This window comes from Struthio camelus, chromosome 5, assembly GCF_040807025.1.
Source record: "Struthio camelus isolate bStrCam1 chromosome 5, bStrCam1.hap1, whole genome shotgun sequence".
Lineage (NCBI taxonomy): Eukaryota > Metazoa > Chordata > Aves > Struthioniformes > Struthionidae > Struthio > Struthio camelus.
The window spans coordinates 63,670,418-63,688,979 of record NC_090946.1 but is presented as its reverse complement, the minus strand read 5'-3'; the positions used below and the strand labels follow the sequence as shown (position 1 = coordinate 63,688,979).

General features: G+C 40.1%; 1 protein-coding gene across 2 annotated transcripts; it reads right to left on the bottom strand.

The window, feature by feature from the left end:
* Positions 1-8,417: 8,417 nt before the first annotated feature.
* Positions 8,418-17,284, bottom strand: GPR65 (G protein-coupled receptor 65). 2 transcript variants are annotated; one of them, XM_068946736.1, is made up of 3 exons: positions 17,184-17,263; positions 14,264-15,465; positions 8,418-12,047 (listed from the first exon to the last, which is right to left on the bottom strand). In XM_068946736.1, exon 3 carries the CDS (start codon positions 12,024-12,026, stop codon positions 10,866-10,868), a length of 1,161 nt encoding a protein of 386 aa, XP_068802837.1. In that variant the 5' UTR covers positions 12,027-12,047; positions 14,264-15,465; positions 17,184-17,263; the 3' UTR covers positions 8,418-10,865. The 2 variants fall into 2 exon arrangements, with proteins under 2 accessions (XP_068802837.1, XP_009688127.1); XM_009689832.2 differs by lacking the exon at positions 14,264-15,465 and having other exon boundaries at positions 17,184-17,284.
* Positions 17,285-18,562: the final 1,278 nt, after the last annotated feature.

Sequence of the window (18,562 nt, the reverse complement as noted above, 5' to 3'; positions counted from 1 at the left end):
AAGTTTCTCCTTCCTTCTCTAACAAACTGAAATTTTAAAAAGGGGTAAAACCAGACAAGATGATTTGTTAGGAGGAATGCTGGAAAGAGAGAAGGAAGATTTTATCTTTATTCTTCATATTAACAAGTACTGATTTCACCATGCACCACGTCAAGGTTTAAAAGAGAGATTTAATTTAACCTCTGAAGACAGTCTGAAACTGTAACAGAACTGTAACACACAGCACGGCTTCTTTTGGTTGATATAACTACTTTTGCTGCACTGAGAAATCACACCTCTGCAGGCTCTGAATATCTGCTCTCACAGGTCTCTCAGAAACCGTGCAGATCAAGTTAACATTATGTTTTTGAAATCTCGTACTTTTCTGAGCAAAGCTGAATTATTTGGCCTTTGTCATTTCCTGAAATTCAGCATGAATTTAGATCTGTGTATTCTATGGTAAAGATGTAAAGTTTAATCTATCAAACAACTTTTTATGTTAAAACCACATTTTCTCAGTGACTTTGGCTGTAAGAAGTTATTCAGAGAAGGAACTAGCAAAGACAAAAATAACCCGAATAACAGGAAACATAAAAAGGGAGGAAAAAAAGCAGAAAGCTGTCTGTTGGCTGCATGAGAAAGGAGCCCAGGTTTCACAATGGCAGTTTATCTTGATATTGCAGACCTCTAAACTTAATAGTGGCCGACTTCGGAATTCATTCAAATTTTCACAAAATTCTCTTGAATTCTGCATTGTGGTAAATGTATGCTTTCAGACACAGGCAAAATACTAATGATGAATAAGGTTTTTTTATACTATGACACTTCCCTGTATTGTGCAGCTGCTTAGATTAGTGATAAACATACGAGTAGAGAGTATTTTATAAATGCTCTTTTGGACATATAAGGGAGCAAGGTGGAACAATATAGAAGAATGAACTTGGGGAAAATACAAAGGAAAAGAAGAGAATGGATGTTAAGGTTTAGTGAAATGGACGCAGAAGGAAAGGGAAAAAGATATTGGACAGACTTGTACGAGCTAACATTTTTCATTGCTGTTAAATGAAAGATTTAAATGCATGTGATTGGCCCAGTAAAATGAGAGTTGATGGTGTACTGCAGGGCATCATCTGCATTTTAGTGGCCAGCTAGGTCCTGCTGGTAAAAAGAGAAAGTATATATCATTATTCAACACAAGGCTTATTAATTTAATTCCTTATTTCACTTGAAGACATTTGGAATCGTCTCAGATTATCACATTATTGAAATATAATTTTTTCATATGAATAATATAGCCTAGAATAAAAACAGCACAAAGGAGCAAAGCTAATAAATGCTGAGAATTTAATTCATTCCATACTGCTTCCTGAAACACATAAATCACTTTGAAATAAAGACTAAAATTGTTTAGAATGTTAGCTAATTGATGAGTCTTTTGACTTTTAAGGTTGAGGAGATTCATAGTTGCCACCAAACTAATGAAAGAGGCTTGTGTAATTGCTCTGTCTGGTCTTATTACATTAAGAATACGAGGAACATGGCAAAGGATAAAGAAATATCACAGTTAAAGACTTATAGTAAGGAGATGAAAGTACCACCATCAACAAAACTGCAACTGAACAGTTACAGTCAATAGAAGGAGCAGGCCTAGTCTGCTAGAATAGTCAATAGAAGGAGCAGGCCTAGTCCTCCTGGGAAGCAGGTGTGGTGAGTATAAAGCACCTGAAAAAGGTTTATTCTACTGTGAGCTCCTTGGAGAAAACTGGGAAGAACCAACATTGGTCAAGATATGAAGCTGGATATTACAGAACTAAGCGATGGAATAGCTTAACTCCAGTATAAGAATTGAAAAGTCTGATTGTTGAGAAAAGATGGAGATGAAAGTGGTTCACTATATTTTAGGGAAGTGTGTCTGCAAAGAAAGAAGAATGGGTAAGATGGGTAAAGCATGAATCTGCTTAGAGGGGTCATTCAGCAATACAAAACATATTCAATTGTACACTTTCAAGGTAATCTTGGGAATTCACCCGCTACAAATGCCTGAGGAGAGGAGCTGACCCATCTCAGGATGAATAATAAAAAAGTATTACAAAGTAAGTATAAACCAGTTAATAACTCTAGGCTGGAAGAAAGCTTGTGACCATCAGTGCTGGGCATTTTGATTTTTTTTTCCTTTCTGTCCCCAGGTTTGATGATTCACAGCCTTACAGCTTGCAACAGCTCGAGATGGGGTCTGAAAGGGTGATGATAGTTCACCCCATCTTCAGTGAAACTCAGGGCACATGGCCTGCTCTCTTTTTTTCTGCATAAAAAACATATCTTCAAAACAAGATTTTTGTGCTTTTCTGATCACACCTCATTCTATAAATCGTGGCTACACAGACCAAAATCGCCACCTAGTGAGGACAGTGGCTCAGCTCACTCATTTCAACTTTTGTTGCAAATACGAATGAAAGGACGATAGTCTTTATGTAATATTTTGCTACATTTCTCTGAGTGAAAGTGCTACATAATGCTTTGCAAGAACAAATTAAACATTTAAGCAAAAATGAATTTGCAGAGGTAATAGGAAAGCTCGCATCCTCCAGAGGATTATACGTATCCAGTCATAGAGATGACTACTACCTCCTCCTGCAACCACAAAGCTTTTACCTTATAAAAGGTGGCTGCTTTAAAAGCTTTAAAAAATGCCTAGCAAATCAGGTTCACCATAGCGTTGAGATTTTGTTAAAAATAATGACATTTAAAACATAATTCATTTTGGGTTCTTTTTTCCCCTCCTACATTTAGGCATTTAATAGTTACATTCTCAAGATTCTTTGTGCATTGACAAACACAAAAAACAAGAAAAGGAAAGGGGAAATACCTGAGAACCTCCAGATATAGAATCTGTGACTTTCAAATGAAACTGAAATTTTTCACATGAAAAATTTCTAATGAAATCATGAGTGCAAATAAAAGCGAGACAGCCAGAATTTGTTTTTTGTTTTTTGTTTTTTCCAAGTGAAGTTATCTCTCTTTACTTCCCTTAGTCAAGATAGAGTTATGGTGGTCATTGCTGTTAAATATTTCTACATCTTTTTGAAACTGCTTATGTCAAGTGTACATAAAGTCAAAATTTGAATCTACTGGTGAAGGAGCAAGGAATCTACTGGTGTAGAAGGGATTCAAAAAAACCTTTAGGACTGAATTCTCCCTTTCCAAAAGGAGATAACTTTAAACTGCTAAATGCCTAAATTTATCTCCGGCTTTCCACAAAACTAAATCATCCTCAAAGCGTGAAAGCTACATTTAGCGATGAAATGTGCTACTCATACAGAACATGGGGAGTTACAGCAGCTGCAAATTTCAGCCTCAAACGCTGAGTCACCAGGAATGGCTTTGGAACACATTGCAGTATTTTACTACTTTTATTGTATTGTGTGTTCCCATAGCAACACACGGACTGGGTTGAAATACCGCTATTGTGCAGCAACGGCCATGCAGATAGGAACGAAGATTAGACTCAGCCATGTCAAAATAGAGGTCCAGAAAACTGCATATGGTCTATCACACATTGCTGGTACTAATTCTGCCACAAATGTGTGAGAACGAATAAAAATGTAAGGGACAGTGAATGTAGGACTGCTCTTCTGTACAATATCTTCATGTGAAGCTTTTTCTCAACTTGCTTGTGCAAGGCAGAACCTGTAGGCAGGTTCGCTGCTTGAGGTGTCAGCCAGGCACATGTGCACACTCCTTGCAGGCCAAGGTGGAGAGCTCACTTCTGCCTGCATGGGGTTAACGTGCATATATCAGCAGAGCTCCTTAGTCTGATCTTTTTTGAGTTCACCTGCTGTAATGCATTCTGTGAAAGAGCAGAAAATTACTTATGCTGCTCAACCCCATGAGGAGGAACAAGGAAAATATGGGTAAAACTCTCATGTTCTGAGAGTAAGATTAATCTCAGGTATTGTTTCATAGATATTTTGCGCTGATAGAGTTCTTGCCCTCTAAGAAGTAGGACTTTTTACCTCATTCAGGAGTCCTCGGGTCTCCTAGGGTGAAAAGATCCCTCAGAAGACAGGTTGCCATGGGCCAGCCCATTTTGTGAAAGCTTGGAGTCCTCATATAGGAGACCTTTGTGAGACTTTGAGACTGTAACTAACCTGCAGGGGCACTGAAATATCAGGGGAAGGAGGAGAAGAGTTGTTAAACAGGCACCAACAGCGGGAAAGAGCTGTGTCCCGAGGCCTTTGGTTGCACCTTCTCACACCTGGTTATGATCCGTTGTGTGTCTGGACGGATGGAGGAAAGCTGAACTGGGAGGGACCTGTACGAGCTGCAGAGCCAGGAGGGTGACTCCCATGTATGTGCTCTACTAATTTGGTTTAGTTTTCCATCTAGCACCTGAAGTTAGTCTGTTCAAGGGAATATGAGGGGGAAGGTGCTTTCTCCCTGTCTTTTGCATCGCAGCCACCTTCTTTTGTGCCCACAGAAGTGTAGCCGCTACTCTTGCAGCTTCCTCAGAAGAGACATTCTATCAGCCTTGCCTCCTTGGTCTCACCACTTCACCTCCTGGATGTGAGCTAGGGTGATTCAGCCCAGACCAGGTTAAAAGAATGAACTGCGTGTTCCTCACAGTGTCTCAATCTGACAATGCCACATGTAATTAAATTTGGGAAAGGAGAAGACTAGGTGTGGACCTCTCCTTTAAACTGTGGCTCTCTGGCTTTACTACTTGCCATGGCATCTACAAAGGCACCCATTGCTCTATCAGAAGAAGTAGACCAAGGGGACAATTTTTCCAATAGGTTAATGTATCCCTGAGACAGGGCTGGGATCTAGATACAATTGGGCTCTGCACTATAGTGCTAGAAATTTGAAAGAAGAATGCTCCTAGGTGTGATTTTTCATGTGGAACAAGAGCCATTTCTTTGCAAATCAGTTGTTAAAAGGGAGAAAGCTTTTAAGGATTAAATTGCCAAAGGGGATAAGGATACAGTTACTCAAGCACAGATGTGAGGGTACTACCACCAGCTCTTGGAAAAAGCTCATGAAAGTCATTGCTTATGATAAATGAACTTCAATATCTCATCTGAAAGGCAATGTGCCACAACTAGGTGATCTAAAGACCCAAAACAAAACCAGTGATAAAGCATGAGCTGTATCCCTGACTTAATTCCTTCAGTTTCACATTTAATGAAAATAAAACTAAATGCGATGTTTCAGTATCCAGCTGAAATTGCTTTTACACAATCTGCCACCATCTCAATGTTTCATCCTTAACAGATTTTGTCTTTATTTTGTCTTGTAAGAAAATAGAAAAAAAGCAAAAAAAAGAAGCAACAGAAGAAGAAAAGACTCTTTTGCCCCTGCTATTGAACCTTTACCCAGTAGCTGCTACAGCAATAATATTTCTCAAAATGCTGTATTTAAAGTACCAACCGCTGAGAACTACCTCAGCTCTTGCGAGATGTGGTTGGCCATGTCTTGTACATAGCTTTGTAATAGCGGTTTACCTCGATAGGGCTTTTAATATCTAAGCTGATTCAATTTTTTCTTTATTACTTGCTGTTTTTTTTTTTTTTCTTGAAGCCCCAGTCTGGAATGGGGCTGACATCTTCCTAGGATATTACAGGATATGAGGTGAAATAGCTTTGTTACTATTAATTCATAGTTGAGCAGGCAAAAACTCCCTGTGACAGCTTAGGCTAGCGACCTCTCAGCAAGTACAGCCTTTGTGGTGCAGCAATAAAAGAAAACAAAGAAAGAAAAACAACAAAACAACAACCTTTCAGATTGGCGTGAGGCCCTTCACTGCCTTTCCCCGCCGTCCTCGTGGGCCTGGGTGGTGCTCAGCCCATGCGCCATGCGGGTCTGGGCCGAGCTGCCGTCTCGCAGGGTGCTGGGGCTGCGATGAGCCGTGATCTCAGGGAAGAAGAAAAGCGCTGGCAACTGGCGGCATCTTGCCTCTGGGTGAAGTCGCTGCTCCTGGCTCCCGCCAAGTGCACGACCATGCTTTGCTTTCCTTCCTTCCTGCCCGCGCTCATGGCAACACCTTTGCCCCTTCCTTGCTCTCTGCAAGTGTCTGGTTTGCCTTTGTGGTCGCACTGGTCCCAAGCACCCTAACGCTCCCTCCTATTTTCTCTCTTTGTGCTGTGCGGAGAAAGGGAGCACATGAATGAGCTGCAGCTTCACCCTGCTAGAAAATGGAGAGAGAGGCAAGAGATGACGCTGGTTATACTGGGAAGTAATATGAAAAGTGGAACATGGTTAAGCTATGGCATAGCACTGCTTGATTTACTGACATAAAATGAAGAGTGTCAGTTGCTGAAGATCATCACTGGAGTAATCAGAATTATATTAGTAATGCAGTGGAAACAGGAAGTGGAATATTTTAATCTTGTAAGTCAAATTCACACTTCCCGCCATATCTCTCAACTGCTGTGCAGTTAGATGTGTTAAGGACTCAAAATAAAAATGGATAGGCGAGAGTCTCTGCTAGTCTTCAACCACATGACTCAGGACTAACCCCACCGACAGGAAGAAAGCAAAGTCAATGTGGAAACTACATCAGAAAAGAATAATGATCTGCACGATGAGTACAGTGAGGCAGATCATAGATAATGTCCTAGGAGAAACAAATTAAATGACATCTGAAATGCAGACAGCTGGGTCACCACAGCTCACTGAAAAGCTCACCCCTTATGAAGTTGAGCTGCACCTTTAAGATGGACTTTGGACAGATGAATTCTGCTTTAGTGAATTATTGGCATATAAACCCACCTCTGCTGTTACTGTGCTGACAACAATACTATTTGGCACTGACATTTCCTACCCTGTAGACGTTAACTACCACCACAGCCCTTTTAATTATCCATATTCTCATTTTAATTCTCTTATCTTAATAAGAAGTACAATGACTCACTGAGGTCAATGCTTTTAGGCAATGTCCATCAGGAAAGCTGGAATTTGAATGCATGCATTCCTTCATGTTTTTAAATAGACCTTTGGATTTTACACGCTCTTCCCTATAAGGAATCTCCTTGCTTTAAAAAAAAAAAAATCCTGCAAATTTGTACTCGTTTTTTGCCTGCAGAGCCATCAGGAACTCTATGTGGAATATTCAATAACAACGTGTAGCATGGATCTGAACCAGGATTAAGACACTTTTCACTATGCTACTTTTGCAACAGCCCTCTCTCCTATAACACTGCATGGTTCTAAAAAGAATGTAGGTGTTCATTTTCACATGGTAAATTTGGTCCAGCTGAGACAAATAAATTTGGAGGGACGCTGAAAAAAACATATACTTTTAGCTGTGTAAGAACAATCAGGCAAATATGCAAATGATTTGAAGTACAGTACATCATTGTATCTCCACGTTCAAAAGTTTCATCTCTCTAGAAAGCTGCAATTTGAACAGGAAGACTAGGCACTTCAAAGCAGCCTAAGGGTTAGGCACCTATGTTTTAGGTACCTATGTCATAAAGTGATAGCATCCCTAACCTAACCTGAGCTCATTCGTGAAGCCTAGCCTATATGCCTGTTGCTGTCATTGCTTCCCTTTATCTTGAAGTGGATCGAGAAGCAGTACAGGGGGTTAATATAGGAAGTGATGCTATAAAAAATGTCCATACACCACCAGGTAAGCTGATCCAAGCTAGGACCTTCATCAGCAATGGTGGAAAATTAAAAGCTTATAAAATCTCAGGGGCAAATTTTATGGAAATGGAGCTCATGGCACAGGGTCAGGGCCCTGAGTTTACAGACCCACAGCTTCCGCGGTCTCTTCCCCTGGTTCCTCGCAGTTTGGCTGCTCATGCTGGAGCCCAGCAGTGATGTAGGGCAGACACGCAACGTGGGGCCAGACCACTGGGACAGATCTGCGAGGATTCTCTGCGGTGGGCTTCCCTCCTTGGCACAGGAGCTGCCTTTAAGCTCAGGCACGTGCCCTTCATCCTTGCCTAAGCTCTGTTTCAGCGACGGCACGCTCGCCCTTCTACCTTGCTGCTCCTGACCTTGCCTTGCTGACTTGACTTCCTGGCTTGACCTCAGACCTGCCTTGTTACTACAGATTTGTCCGGTGATCAAGGGACTGTTGGCTGACCCTGGTTACCATCACTGGACCTGCTCTGCTCACCTCACTCGGGTGCTGTGAGATTGCGGCTTCACCAGTACCTCATCTGTGCTGCCACTTGGCATCTCTTTGCAGCCCTCTGATTATTGCATTCTTGTTTTTGTTCTTATTTACCCACCCTATCATGCTCTTGAAAGAGGTCAGATGCTGATGTGTTGCAGGTGGGCTTGTTCTTTTGATGATGGTGACTCACAAATGTCTTCAGAAAGAGTAGGAGTTTGCATTACCTTGTGCCTGCTAGAAATTAATCTTTGGGATGAAACAGTAGTCTCTGACACAGAGTACAATGAAGTCACAAGAAGAAGATTAGTTCCTCTTTTATTCTAGCGATGCAGTGACATTTCACATTCTGTTGCAAAATACATTATGTTCTTAGGTCAGCATAGGGACACATCAGTGGTGAAGTAACTTGCACTGCTACTTGCATACTGTTCATTTCATAACATGTAAGAAGGAATTACAGGAAAGAAAACATTAAAACAAAACAACATCCAGCAAATAGATAAATGGAAACAAAGAAGGGAAGGGAATATACTCTTTTAGAGAAGGTATCAGCCAGAGTAATGACAAACATGGTTATGAAGTTCACAGGATCGTAAGATCATACAGGTTGGAATGGACTTTAGGAGGTCTCTAGTCCAACCTCACGCTCAAAGCAAGGTCAGCTATGAGGTCAGACCAGGTTGCTCAGGGCTTAACCCGGGTCTTGAAAGCCTCCAGGGACGGAGAGCACATAATGTCATTGTGCAACCTGCTTCACTGCTTGGCAGTCCTCCTGGTGAAAAAGTTTCTCCTTATATCTAGTCCAGATCTTTCCTTTTTTAACCTATGCATGTTGTTTCTTGTCCCCTGACTATGCAGTGCTGTGAAGAGCCTGGCTCCATCTTCTCAGTAGTCTCCTTGTTAGTATTGCAAGGCTGCCATCAGGTCCCCCTGAAGCCTTCATGGGAAGGCTTAGCCTTCAGGCTAAACAAGCCCAGTTTCCTCAGCCTCTCCCCATAAGTTCCCCTCTCAGAATGTGAAGTGAATTGAAAGCATAAATAGACACAAACAGGAACTTGTGAAATCAATGATTGTGGCTCTTTGTGATGGAAAAACTTATAATTTATACGCACAAGTATCTTCTCGTAAGAATTTCCATATTGTTTGTGACCACTGTGTACTAGTTCTCCCAGTATAAGGTCAGATCTAGAAGTGTGCTTAAAAGTACTGGTCAAAATCTCTCCATTACAGACTTGCTAGAGGGAGATTTTTTTTTTTTTAATGAAATAATGTTTTCCCCATGAAACTGGAACACCCATAGCCAGACATTCTTCCTGACAAGTTTTTAAAAAGCGAAAAGGTTGTGAGAGGAGAAAAAAAATTTTTTCCACAGTGTCTTTAACTGCCTTTTCACCAGCTTCACTGACAAGTGCCCACCGTCCAACAGTGAGTCAAATAACAATTGCAGGACCTGTGCAGTACAGATCCCTGAATTAACCAGCGCCCGTACTTGTGAGTTGTGCTAATTTCAACCTTTCTAAAAGTGTAGGTTCTTTTGCTGTCATTCTTATTGTTTGTTTGTATCTTCTTCCTTAACCTGGCAGACTGGGAGCCCTTGAAAATGTAATTGAGGCATCCATTCGCAGATAAGTAAATTGATATAAACCTTCTTGCTCTATTGACTCTGCAGACACAACCACATGCCAGATTTCAGTCATAATAGGCAAGATTGAAGATTGGTCTTTTACGCTGTGGAGAGGTGAAACCTCACTTTTCAATCCTTCCCTTTCCTCTCTGCACGTATCAGGGGAAAATTTTGTCTGAGTTAAACCATCAGTGGCTAGAGTTTGTTCCTCTGTGTGTACTCTAAGTAATGAATCTTGAATATCTGAAATATTCCTATTGTAATGAAACCACATGACATAGGGTCATTCACTAGAACATACATTTTCCAAAGAATACAAAAGCTGAAAAGCTTATGAGCAGGTAAGTACCTGTCTACATGAGGTAGACCATTTAAGAAGTGGCTGCTCTCAGGGGTATGCAGCAGAAAGACCTGAGTCATTTCTGAAACACAGAAACCATCATGGCAGCATAAATTGCATCATCAAATTAAAAAGATTTACTATACTCTCTCTAGCTACTCCTTTGTCAATCATTTGAATAACTTCTGTGTGAGTGTGTGCACATGTCTGTGTGTGTACGCATGTGTGCACGCATGCTTTATTCATTTCTATCACAGTACTGATTTAAAAGATAATCCCGCCATAGGCTCCTCACCAGCTAAGGTTTAGCTTTCTTTTAAAAATGGAAACAAATGACTAGGTTAAGAGGACTCCAGCCTTCTTCCTGCTGAGTACATGTATGCCCAGCATGTGGGCTGGCTAGCAAGCTGGGACAGGAGGCAATTTTAGGGGGGTTCCTTGGTAATTTTGTCAGTATGTCATGTTCACGTTTCTTGACTGTGAGTTTGTTTATTGACATTCATTTACGTACCATGCCTGATTTAAAGATATGTTTTCATGCTTCATTGATTTCATTGACCCTATAATAAGTCATTATTAGCTCCAGAGAACTCAGAAGTCTAGACTCTCTTTCACCTTCCAGATGATGCACTCTTTGTGCTATTTGTAGGGAAAACCCGCAATAAAAGACTGCTCTTTATTCCCCAACACTACTAATTTCACTTAGACGAGTGTCTAATTTTGGGGGTATTTCTTAGGTACAGGCTGTGGAAGAATTTTTCTTTCTTTTCCCTTTATCTTATCAAATGTTGCTTTGACTATACTCTCTCGGAAATTTTTGAGAGAGTCTCACAGGAAGTTCTGCTCATGATCAGTGCACTCCTCTTCACAGCACAGCTACACAGAGCATTGGCTTTTGCTTGGTTTCCCTCACGCTTTTGTAAATACAGGCAACACCTGAGCAAATTCAGAATGTCTGTTCTTGCAGTTTCACTCACAAAACAGTAAAGAATAGGATCAGCAATGCAATTCAAACTTGTTAAGGCCTGGGTTATTCTGTAAATCTTATACATCAGCTGGACAAACTGCGGGTTAGTGGTGTAAGGTTCTTTGATGCTGCGAATAAGCAGTACCACATGATAAGGAGTGAAGCAAACAATAAAAGTGACTGTGATGTTCAGTATTAGTTTCCTGATTTTCTTTTTTTCTTCATCTACTGTGGCTTGATTACACCTCACCACTTGGTAGATTCTATAGTAGCAGAACACAATGATTATCAAAGGGACCAGGTAACCCAAGCATATCCGGAATATATTTAGTTGTGCCTGCCACCGTTCCAGGGGATATTTATCATAACATAATGTGTGGTTAGTGGAATTGCAAGGATCACTGAATGTTTCTTTGTTTACTAAGATGACTGAATTCAAGATGGTTTCAAAAAGCCAAACAGTTATGCTGACAATCAAGGAAAATCTTCTTGTGCGCAAATGCTGGAGCTTCAAAGGGTGAACTAATGCCAGGTATCTGTTGACAGAGATGCAAGCAAGCAACACAGTGCTGGTGTAGAAATTCATATACATAAGGAAGGCAGAAATCTGACAAAGTAAGGCAGAGAGCCTCCAGTTATCTCCATGCCAGGCATAATCAATCCACAGAGGCAGGATCAGAGAGTACAAGAGGTCAGCCAGCGAAAGGCTGAAGAGGTAGACTGCTAACTCATTCCTCTTCCTCATTTGAACACAAGATGCACAGAGGAATATGCAGTTGATGGGAATACTGATGACCATTACAGTGCTGTACACAAATGGAAACAAATACTTATCCAGGGTGTGATCATCATGGCACCTAGCAGTGTTGTTCATTGTCCACCCTAAGTAATATCTTTGGGCTAATTCCAGTCTGGATGCGATAAAAAACCCTCTGTAGTCTGACAGGTCATCACCTGCTAGTTCTTCAGGACCTGGCTGGTAAGATTCCATCCATTGGACTGCAATATCTTTCTGTTACCAAAAAGAAAAAAAAAGTCAGCTATAACAACAACATTATTAACAATAACATTATTGTTTGTTTTTATGGGCTTCCTGGTGGCTGTTTTTTTTAGAAGAAAGCAACTACGTGTAGGAGATCAAAGGTTTTAGACATTGCTGGAGGGACACATGCAGAAGAAGAAGAAGAAGAAGAAGAAGAATCCAAACCTCTGAGGAGGATAAGGTCAGTCAGATGCAGGCTTATAGAGCAGAAAGGGGACACGAAGCTGAGACGCTTCTAGAGGGGTAAGGTTTTGCAATTCCAGGTTGTTCTTGTGGGAGAGTGAAAAGAGATCAGAAAGTACACCATAATAATAGAGGGGAGCAGAAGAGGGTTTTGGCCATGCCAAACTGACAGATTTGTCCTCTTTATTACCCTCCTCCTTTCTGAGTCAATGGAGAGAGAAGGACAGAAAGAGATGAATTTAGATATCTCCAGATCTTGGGATTTTCTCAGAAGATGAAAATGTGTGGCTGTTATATGTCCCTAAGAGTAATCACTCTCTTGTTTTGTCACATCCTCACACTTTCCCTACTTCCCCTCGCCTCTTTTCTGTGCAAGCCCTGAAGATCTTGCTGTCAACTTCACTATTCTAGCCGATGCACTGCATTTTCCAGGAACCATCATGTGAAACCTGGCAGGCTACTGGGTTCATGCATGCACAGGAGAATCTATTAGGGTGTCACTTAGACTCATGTGAGATGGAGATTCTCTGTGAGTACAATTTTTCATTTTCTCTTCTTTCCTCTAAGAATTGCAGCAGCTTTACATGAGTTTTTAAAGCCAGTATCAGCAACCTGGATGTAAAACCCATGTCAATTAAGCATATCTTACACGCTATCAGGGCTGTGGTTATCAACAGCTTCAACGTGAAAATACAAGTAAAATGGCAGCCCTGAGTAAAGCTGTGGAACTGGAGAAGTTGTGTTCGTGGGTTTGAGAAGCACTTATGAGAGCTGACCTTTAAGTAGGAAAGGGAGTAACACCTTAGCTATGAGAGCATTTGTACCCACTGATTATATCACAGCTTTGATATTTAGCAATTTTCTTCTCTAAAGATTGAACTGTTACATTCAAGAAACGAAAGAATGGGGACTATTTGCTGCAGTCCAGTTTTACTGCCAATTGCTTCAGAGTTCTTCCCTGGACGCGCCTGTGACTCATTTGTGGTTGTGCCTAGACTGTCAGCTGAGGAGGTGAAGAGGCTGCAGAATGAGTAGGTTGCAGGATAGTGCTGTCTAGAACTGCTCCCACGTGGGGAACAGCTCTAACTGAAGATAACTTAGGGTGCAGGGGTTTTCCTACGTGGTAGGCAAACTCATCCTGCGCTTTATGGGTTTGATGTGTTTGCGTGGAGGTTTGTGGATTTGTCGGAGAAACCTGAGAAGGTTTACAGCCTGTATTGAGAGGTTATCACACAGACCTTCTTCTGTAGCGAAACTCTCACTTCTAGTCAGAAAGAAAATGACAGAAATAGCTGGGAAGTGTGTTACCAGCCACTGCTTTATCTGACCAAGCTGACTAACTCTTCACAGGTAACGCTAAACTTGCTCACAGGCTTGAAAGAAAAGGAAAATTCCTAAGAAGGACGTGTCAGTTTGGTCCAATGAGCAGCTTTATTAACTTACCTAGATGATGACTGATTAAAAAACACCACAGTGTCTGCACTTAAAACTAGCACCAGATACCTGCTTTTTGGTGTGGTTTATTAAAACCACATGGTAAATAGGACATCGTAGGCTTATCACTATAGGTAAGTGTCACATTCAAACAGAAAAGGATCAAACTAAAAATCTAGAAATTGGATCCCAGGGTTTTGTTGGCCCACTTCTGATCAACAGTGATGCAGACACGTGCTGAGCAATCCGTCGAGTGAAAGATAAAACATGTACCCCTCTTTTCCAGTTACATTTTAGCATCCTTTTTCCTATGATGGACCTATTCATGTCTAATAGGGAAACATGCCCTTTAAGAAGCATGCATGCAATGCAGTGAGCGCACGGGGTAGTGTTTAGACTAGTCACATGATTGGGAAATTGGAATTCCTTCTCCCTCCCTCACAAACTCTTTCTCTACTGTTAATCGACTTGTTATATTACAGACTCATCATGCTTACAAGCTCCTGACTTGTCTCCACATAACGCAGCACAGTTCCTCCGACACTTTAGCTTTATCAGCTCTTTCTTACCTGCTAACAGACCAAGAAGCTGATGTCTTCATACCTCCCACCTTCTTTTTCTTCAGCTTTCTCTTTTAACACGCTATTTCTACAGGTTTTCTTCTGCTGACCTCATTGAGCATAAGTCTGTATGTTGCATTTGTCTGAATTAGACTGCACGTTCTGTGGGTCGAGACTTTGCTTTGCTCTTCTGAAATCTGCCTCAAGGAACCAACATTTTAAGATATCACTGGATAATGGCAGTCTGGGGCACTGAAGTCAGGATTCAAAGAAGAGAGCTGGGACCAGCCAGATTTTCTCACCTCAGCAATTTTTTTCGTCCTTTCTGTTCACAAGTCACTGTACCCCATGGTTTTCTTTTTTTAATAGTATCATCAATAGTTTATATGAACAAAGGAAAATGACTGGCCCAGGAGGCAGTTTAATTTCCCCAGGGAATCTGTTTCCCGGCTTTGATGACACATTGATTCTATTTATACGAGGACATGCTTTCAATGAGAACAATAACAAGAAGTGTGTCATTCTGGCATGTATTGATGACCTACACTGAAGTATGCCAAAGACCCAGCAAATGCAGTATATTGTTATATATATGTTGTAGAGAGTGTGTTGCAGCTTCTTGCACAGAAACATGAAAGCAGAAAGGGCTGTTTTGCTCCTGATTACAACCTATTTAGTTGTAGTTGTTTGGAACCATATCTCAGGCAAAGCTGTCTCTACTGAGTTACTTGCTTAGATTTTTTTTTCTGATAATTTGGACTATGTTATGAAAAAAATGATTTGTCTTCCCTGAATGATGTGACACGTTCACAGGTTTTCTCTCAGCTACTGAGTGCACCTATCTGATTTTGCCCAGGAGGATGTTATTGTTTTATAGATACCGTGTCTAAAACAACATTTCATCGTTTTTCCCATTGACTGTTAAAATTTCTCTAAAAACCTACCAAGGAATTTCTGTGTCAAGATACAGTCAAATGGCCCAACGTTCATGTTCCACACTCACTGTAACTCGAGGCCTGTCCCCGACTTTGTACACTTGTTTTTGAATCAGATGTATTTCCAGTGCAAAAATACACAGGATTTTCTTTCCTTCTTTTTCCAGTTCACTTCTTTTTTTCAGTTAATTCTTTCTGCTAGTCAGACTATGCAATGATTATCTTTGTGCCAGTCCCTTTGTTACTTTGCTACAGAAAACTTGCTGTACAAGAACTCTAGAAAAATAAAATACAAGTAGCAGTCAGAAATAAAATTTAGAGAAATGGACTAGCAAATGTTATGCTTCAAGGAATGTATGTAAGCAAGCCCGTAAACAAACCTCGTGAATGTTTTTGGAGAAAAATATTCATTACAGGTAATAACTGCATTGATGCATTCTTATAGTATCTCTTTTAGATTCAAAGAGAGCTTTCTATAGTCTCCCCACTTAAGACATTTTGAAAGTAACACATTTGGCATAAAATTATCCTTTCATAAGCACAAATACAAAATGGGAATTTCATAATCTTATATGAAATAATCTCATAATTGACTTTCTAAGAGAAGAATGGAAGAATCTTTTTTATCTTTTTAGAGAAAAGAAATCTAATATAGTCTATATAATCAAGAAAGATGGAGAAGACTTCAAAGATTTTGTTATTAACAGAGAAGTTTAGTTGCTAATCAAAAAAAGTCTTGTGTTAGCCAATAATGACCAGCTTAATAATCTTCAAAATATCTGCTACTAATAAATGTCACTATATGTCCTTTATTTCAAATTCAAGTTCTCAAAAGGGGTGAGTTGCTGTAAGCAATATTCATTATAACATGATAAGCTTTTGCAAGTACTTTGCTCTGTAGATAATATTCGGGGAAAAAACAATGTTGTGTGAACTAGATCTGTGAAGTAGCTGCTGTAGTGGTGCAGTTGTAGAGTAGCCACAAGATGGAAGGACAGATGGTTTTCTTGATTTCTGTTTTCTCTCAAACCCGTTTCAACCGTAGACTGGTTTGTGTTCTTACACTAAGTTATGGAGCCAAGCTGATTTCCTCAAGTACAAGTACCTTCCATAGCTGAATCTTTTATTTAATGAGCAGATCCCAGAAGTTAATTTTGAAAGCCCTCACAGTTTGGGAACGTTGAAATACATATTTCAGTAAGATGAGCTCTATCTCACTTTTTGTTTAAAAGGAACAGCATCTGTTTTCATGCAATGCTAACTTTCACCTATAGTTCTCTCTGATATTCAAGAGTCTGAAGCAAGTCTAAAAGAGCTCAAGCTTGTTAACTCGGAGGTACCTAATGGATTATCATATCAAGGATAAAAATTCTGCTATCATGAACTGACTTATACAGAAATAGAAAAAAAAAGTGATTTTTAGGATGTAGACGACACAGGTGAGTATTATTTTAAGCATACATAAAAAAGCTGTACAAAATATTTTTTGGAATTCTAAGATGCTCTTTTTAGTGCAGTTCATTTTTCTGGTAAGTTTATTTTGTTACAAATAGTGCTGAGTACCTTGTTAATGCAACACAAATATTAAAAAACAGTAGTAGAAGAGCTGCTGGAATCCTTTGTGAGGCTTATGCTGAGGCAATTTAGTAGTAAGGACTGGATAGCTCAGAAACCTGAAAACTCACTCCCCCAAATATTTTTCTTCTTCCTCCTTCTCCCCCTCTCCTTCTAAGCAATAGATATTTTCATCATGGCAATACCATTAGAGCAATAAATCAAGCTGGCATGACTTCTCTCTTTTTGAAATCATTCACCCTTTTGCCTCATATTCCACTTGTGCTGGGGGGGGGGGGGGAAGCAAGCTTTTCCAGCCCCTTTTTTGTCCCTTAGTTTTGTTGTACGATGTCAGCATCACATTAAGAGAGAGCCAGCTTGTAACCTGTATCAGAACGTAAGGTGTTTATCTGCTGGCTTCTTGGCTATTGCACACTTACCTAGGTGGCCATGTGCTCCAGCGTAGCAGTTTCACTGTGATACCATCGGCAACGTACCCCGAGTCTGGTTCTGAGAAGAGAAACTGCTTCATCAAATGAAATAACAGGAAGCTGCACTTGGATACACCAATGGGGCAACAGCTTTCAGCAGTTTTTCTCTTTTTTCATAGACGTTCTTTTGAATGAAGGCTTTAGCACTTGCCTCTCACAATAAATCCACCCCAGAATCAAATAAGAATCCACTCAAGAAGAACCCATTAAAAATACATCATAACGACTTTAGGAGTTGGGTTTGTCCAAAAATAATTAATTATTTTCAGAATCTGTATTAGTATGTTTTTCTCCTACTGATAGGTGCAAGCTTGTGAGTAGTTTTAGTTAATTAGGGATAACAGAATTTTATGCACTTCAACAGTTTTCATGCTTATATATTCTTACATAAACTGAATCTGGGGCTAGATGATGCTTTTACAGGAGTAATTCTTTTAGCAGATCATTTTATTCAATTAGACCAGTGAATAATTCTCATATTAGCACAGATCCTCTTTTCCGTCTGTGATTAGACTACTTTAGTGTGTGGTCTGGTCTGATTTTCTCATAAACTCTGTGTGTGTTTGGAATGATTCACTTCTGCTTCTAAGAAACTGGGCACAATTTCACTTCAAATATACGTAACAAAAAATAGCCTATTTGATGATTCAGATGCTAAGGAGAAATGAAACAGATGGGCAAATTTAAAAGCCCTTTAAATTGAATAAATAGACTTCTCTGAGAACAATACTAGGCAACTCTTTAATATTTAATCATCAGATGCACAGATTTGGTTCCTTTTCTTTCCAGCCAGAGCATGACCCTTCCACCCACAGTTTTTCTACCGGTACACTTGTTACATGATCAAATGGTCAGTGGGTGACCTAAAATCATTAAAATCACTCTACACTTGAGGTCATTCCTAAACAGGTATCATAACCCCCACCAGCTTGGTGAAAGAGAGGCTTTTAGCAACTTGGATGGAAGATAGTTCAGATCAATTTCTAAAACAAATGTCAGTCAAATCTGTATTTTCACCAACAGAAAAGCCATTAGACAAAAACTCTTTTTATCACTTCCCATTTGCCTTTTCCTGACATGGTATCTACTAAGAACAATGTCTAGCGGGCTAGTTCTGCTCTTCTGTTGAGGGTTCCTACGTTGCAGTGAGGCAGAAGCAATTTTTATCCTTATTAGAAACAGAGAGATCTAGTCAATATATTTTCATAGTTCTACTCCGTAACAATTGATAGTGGGTCTGAGGGATCAAAAGAAGCTAGAGGGGAAAGAATGCATTTTATACATCCTTGCAAGTAAAGCTGTATGCAGAAACCAACTCTTGACTGCAT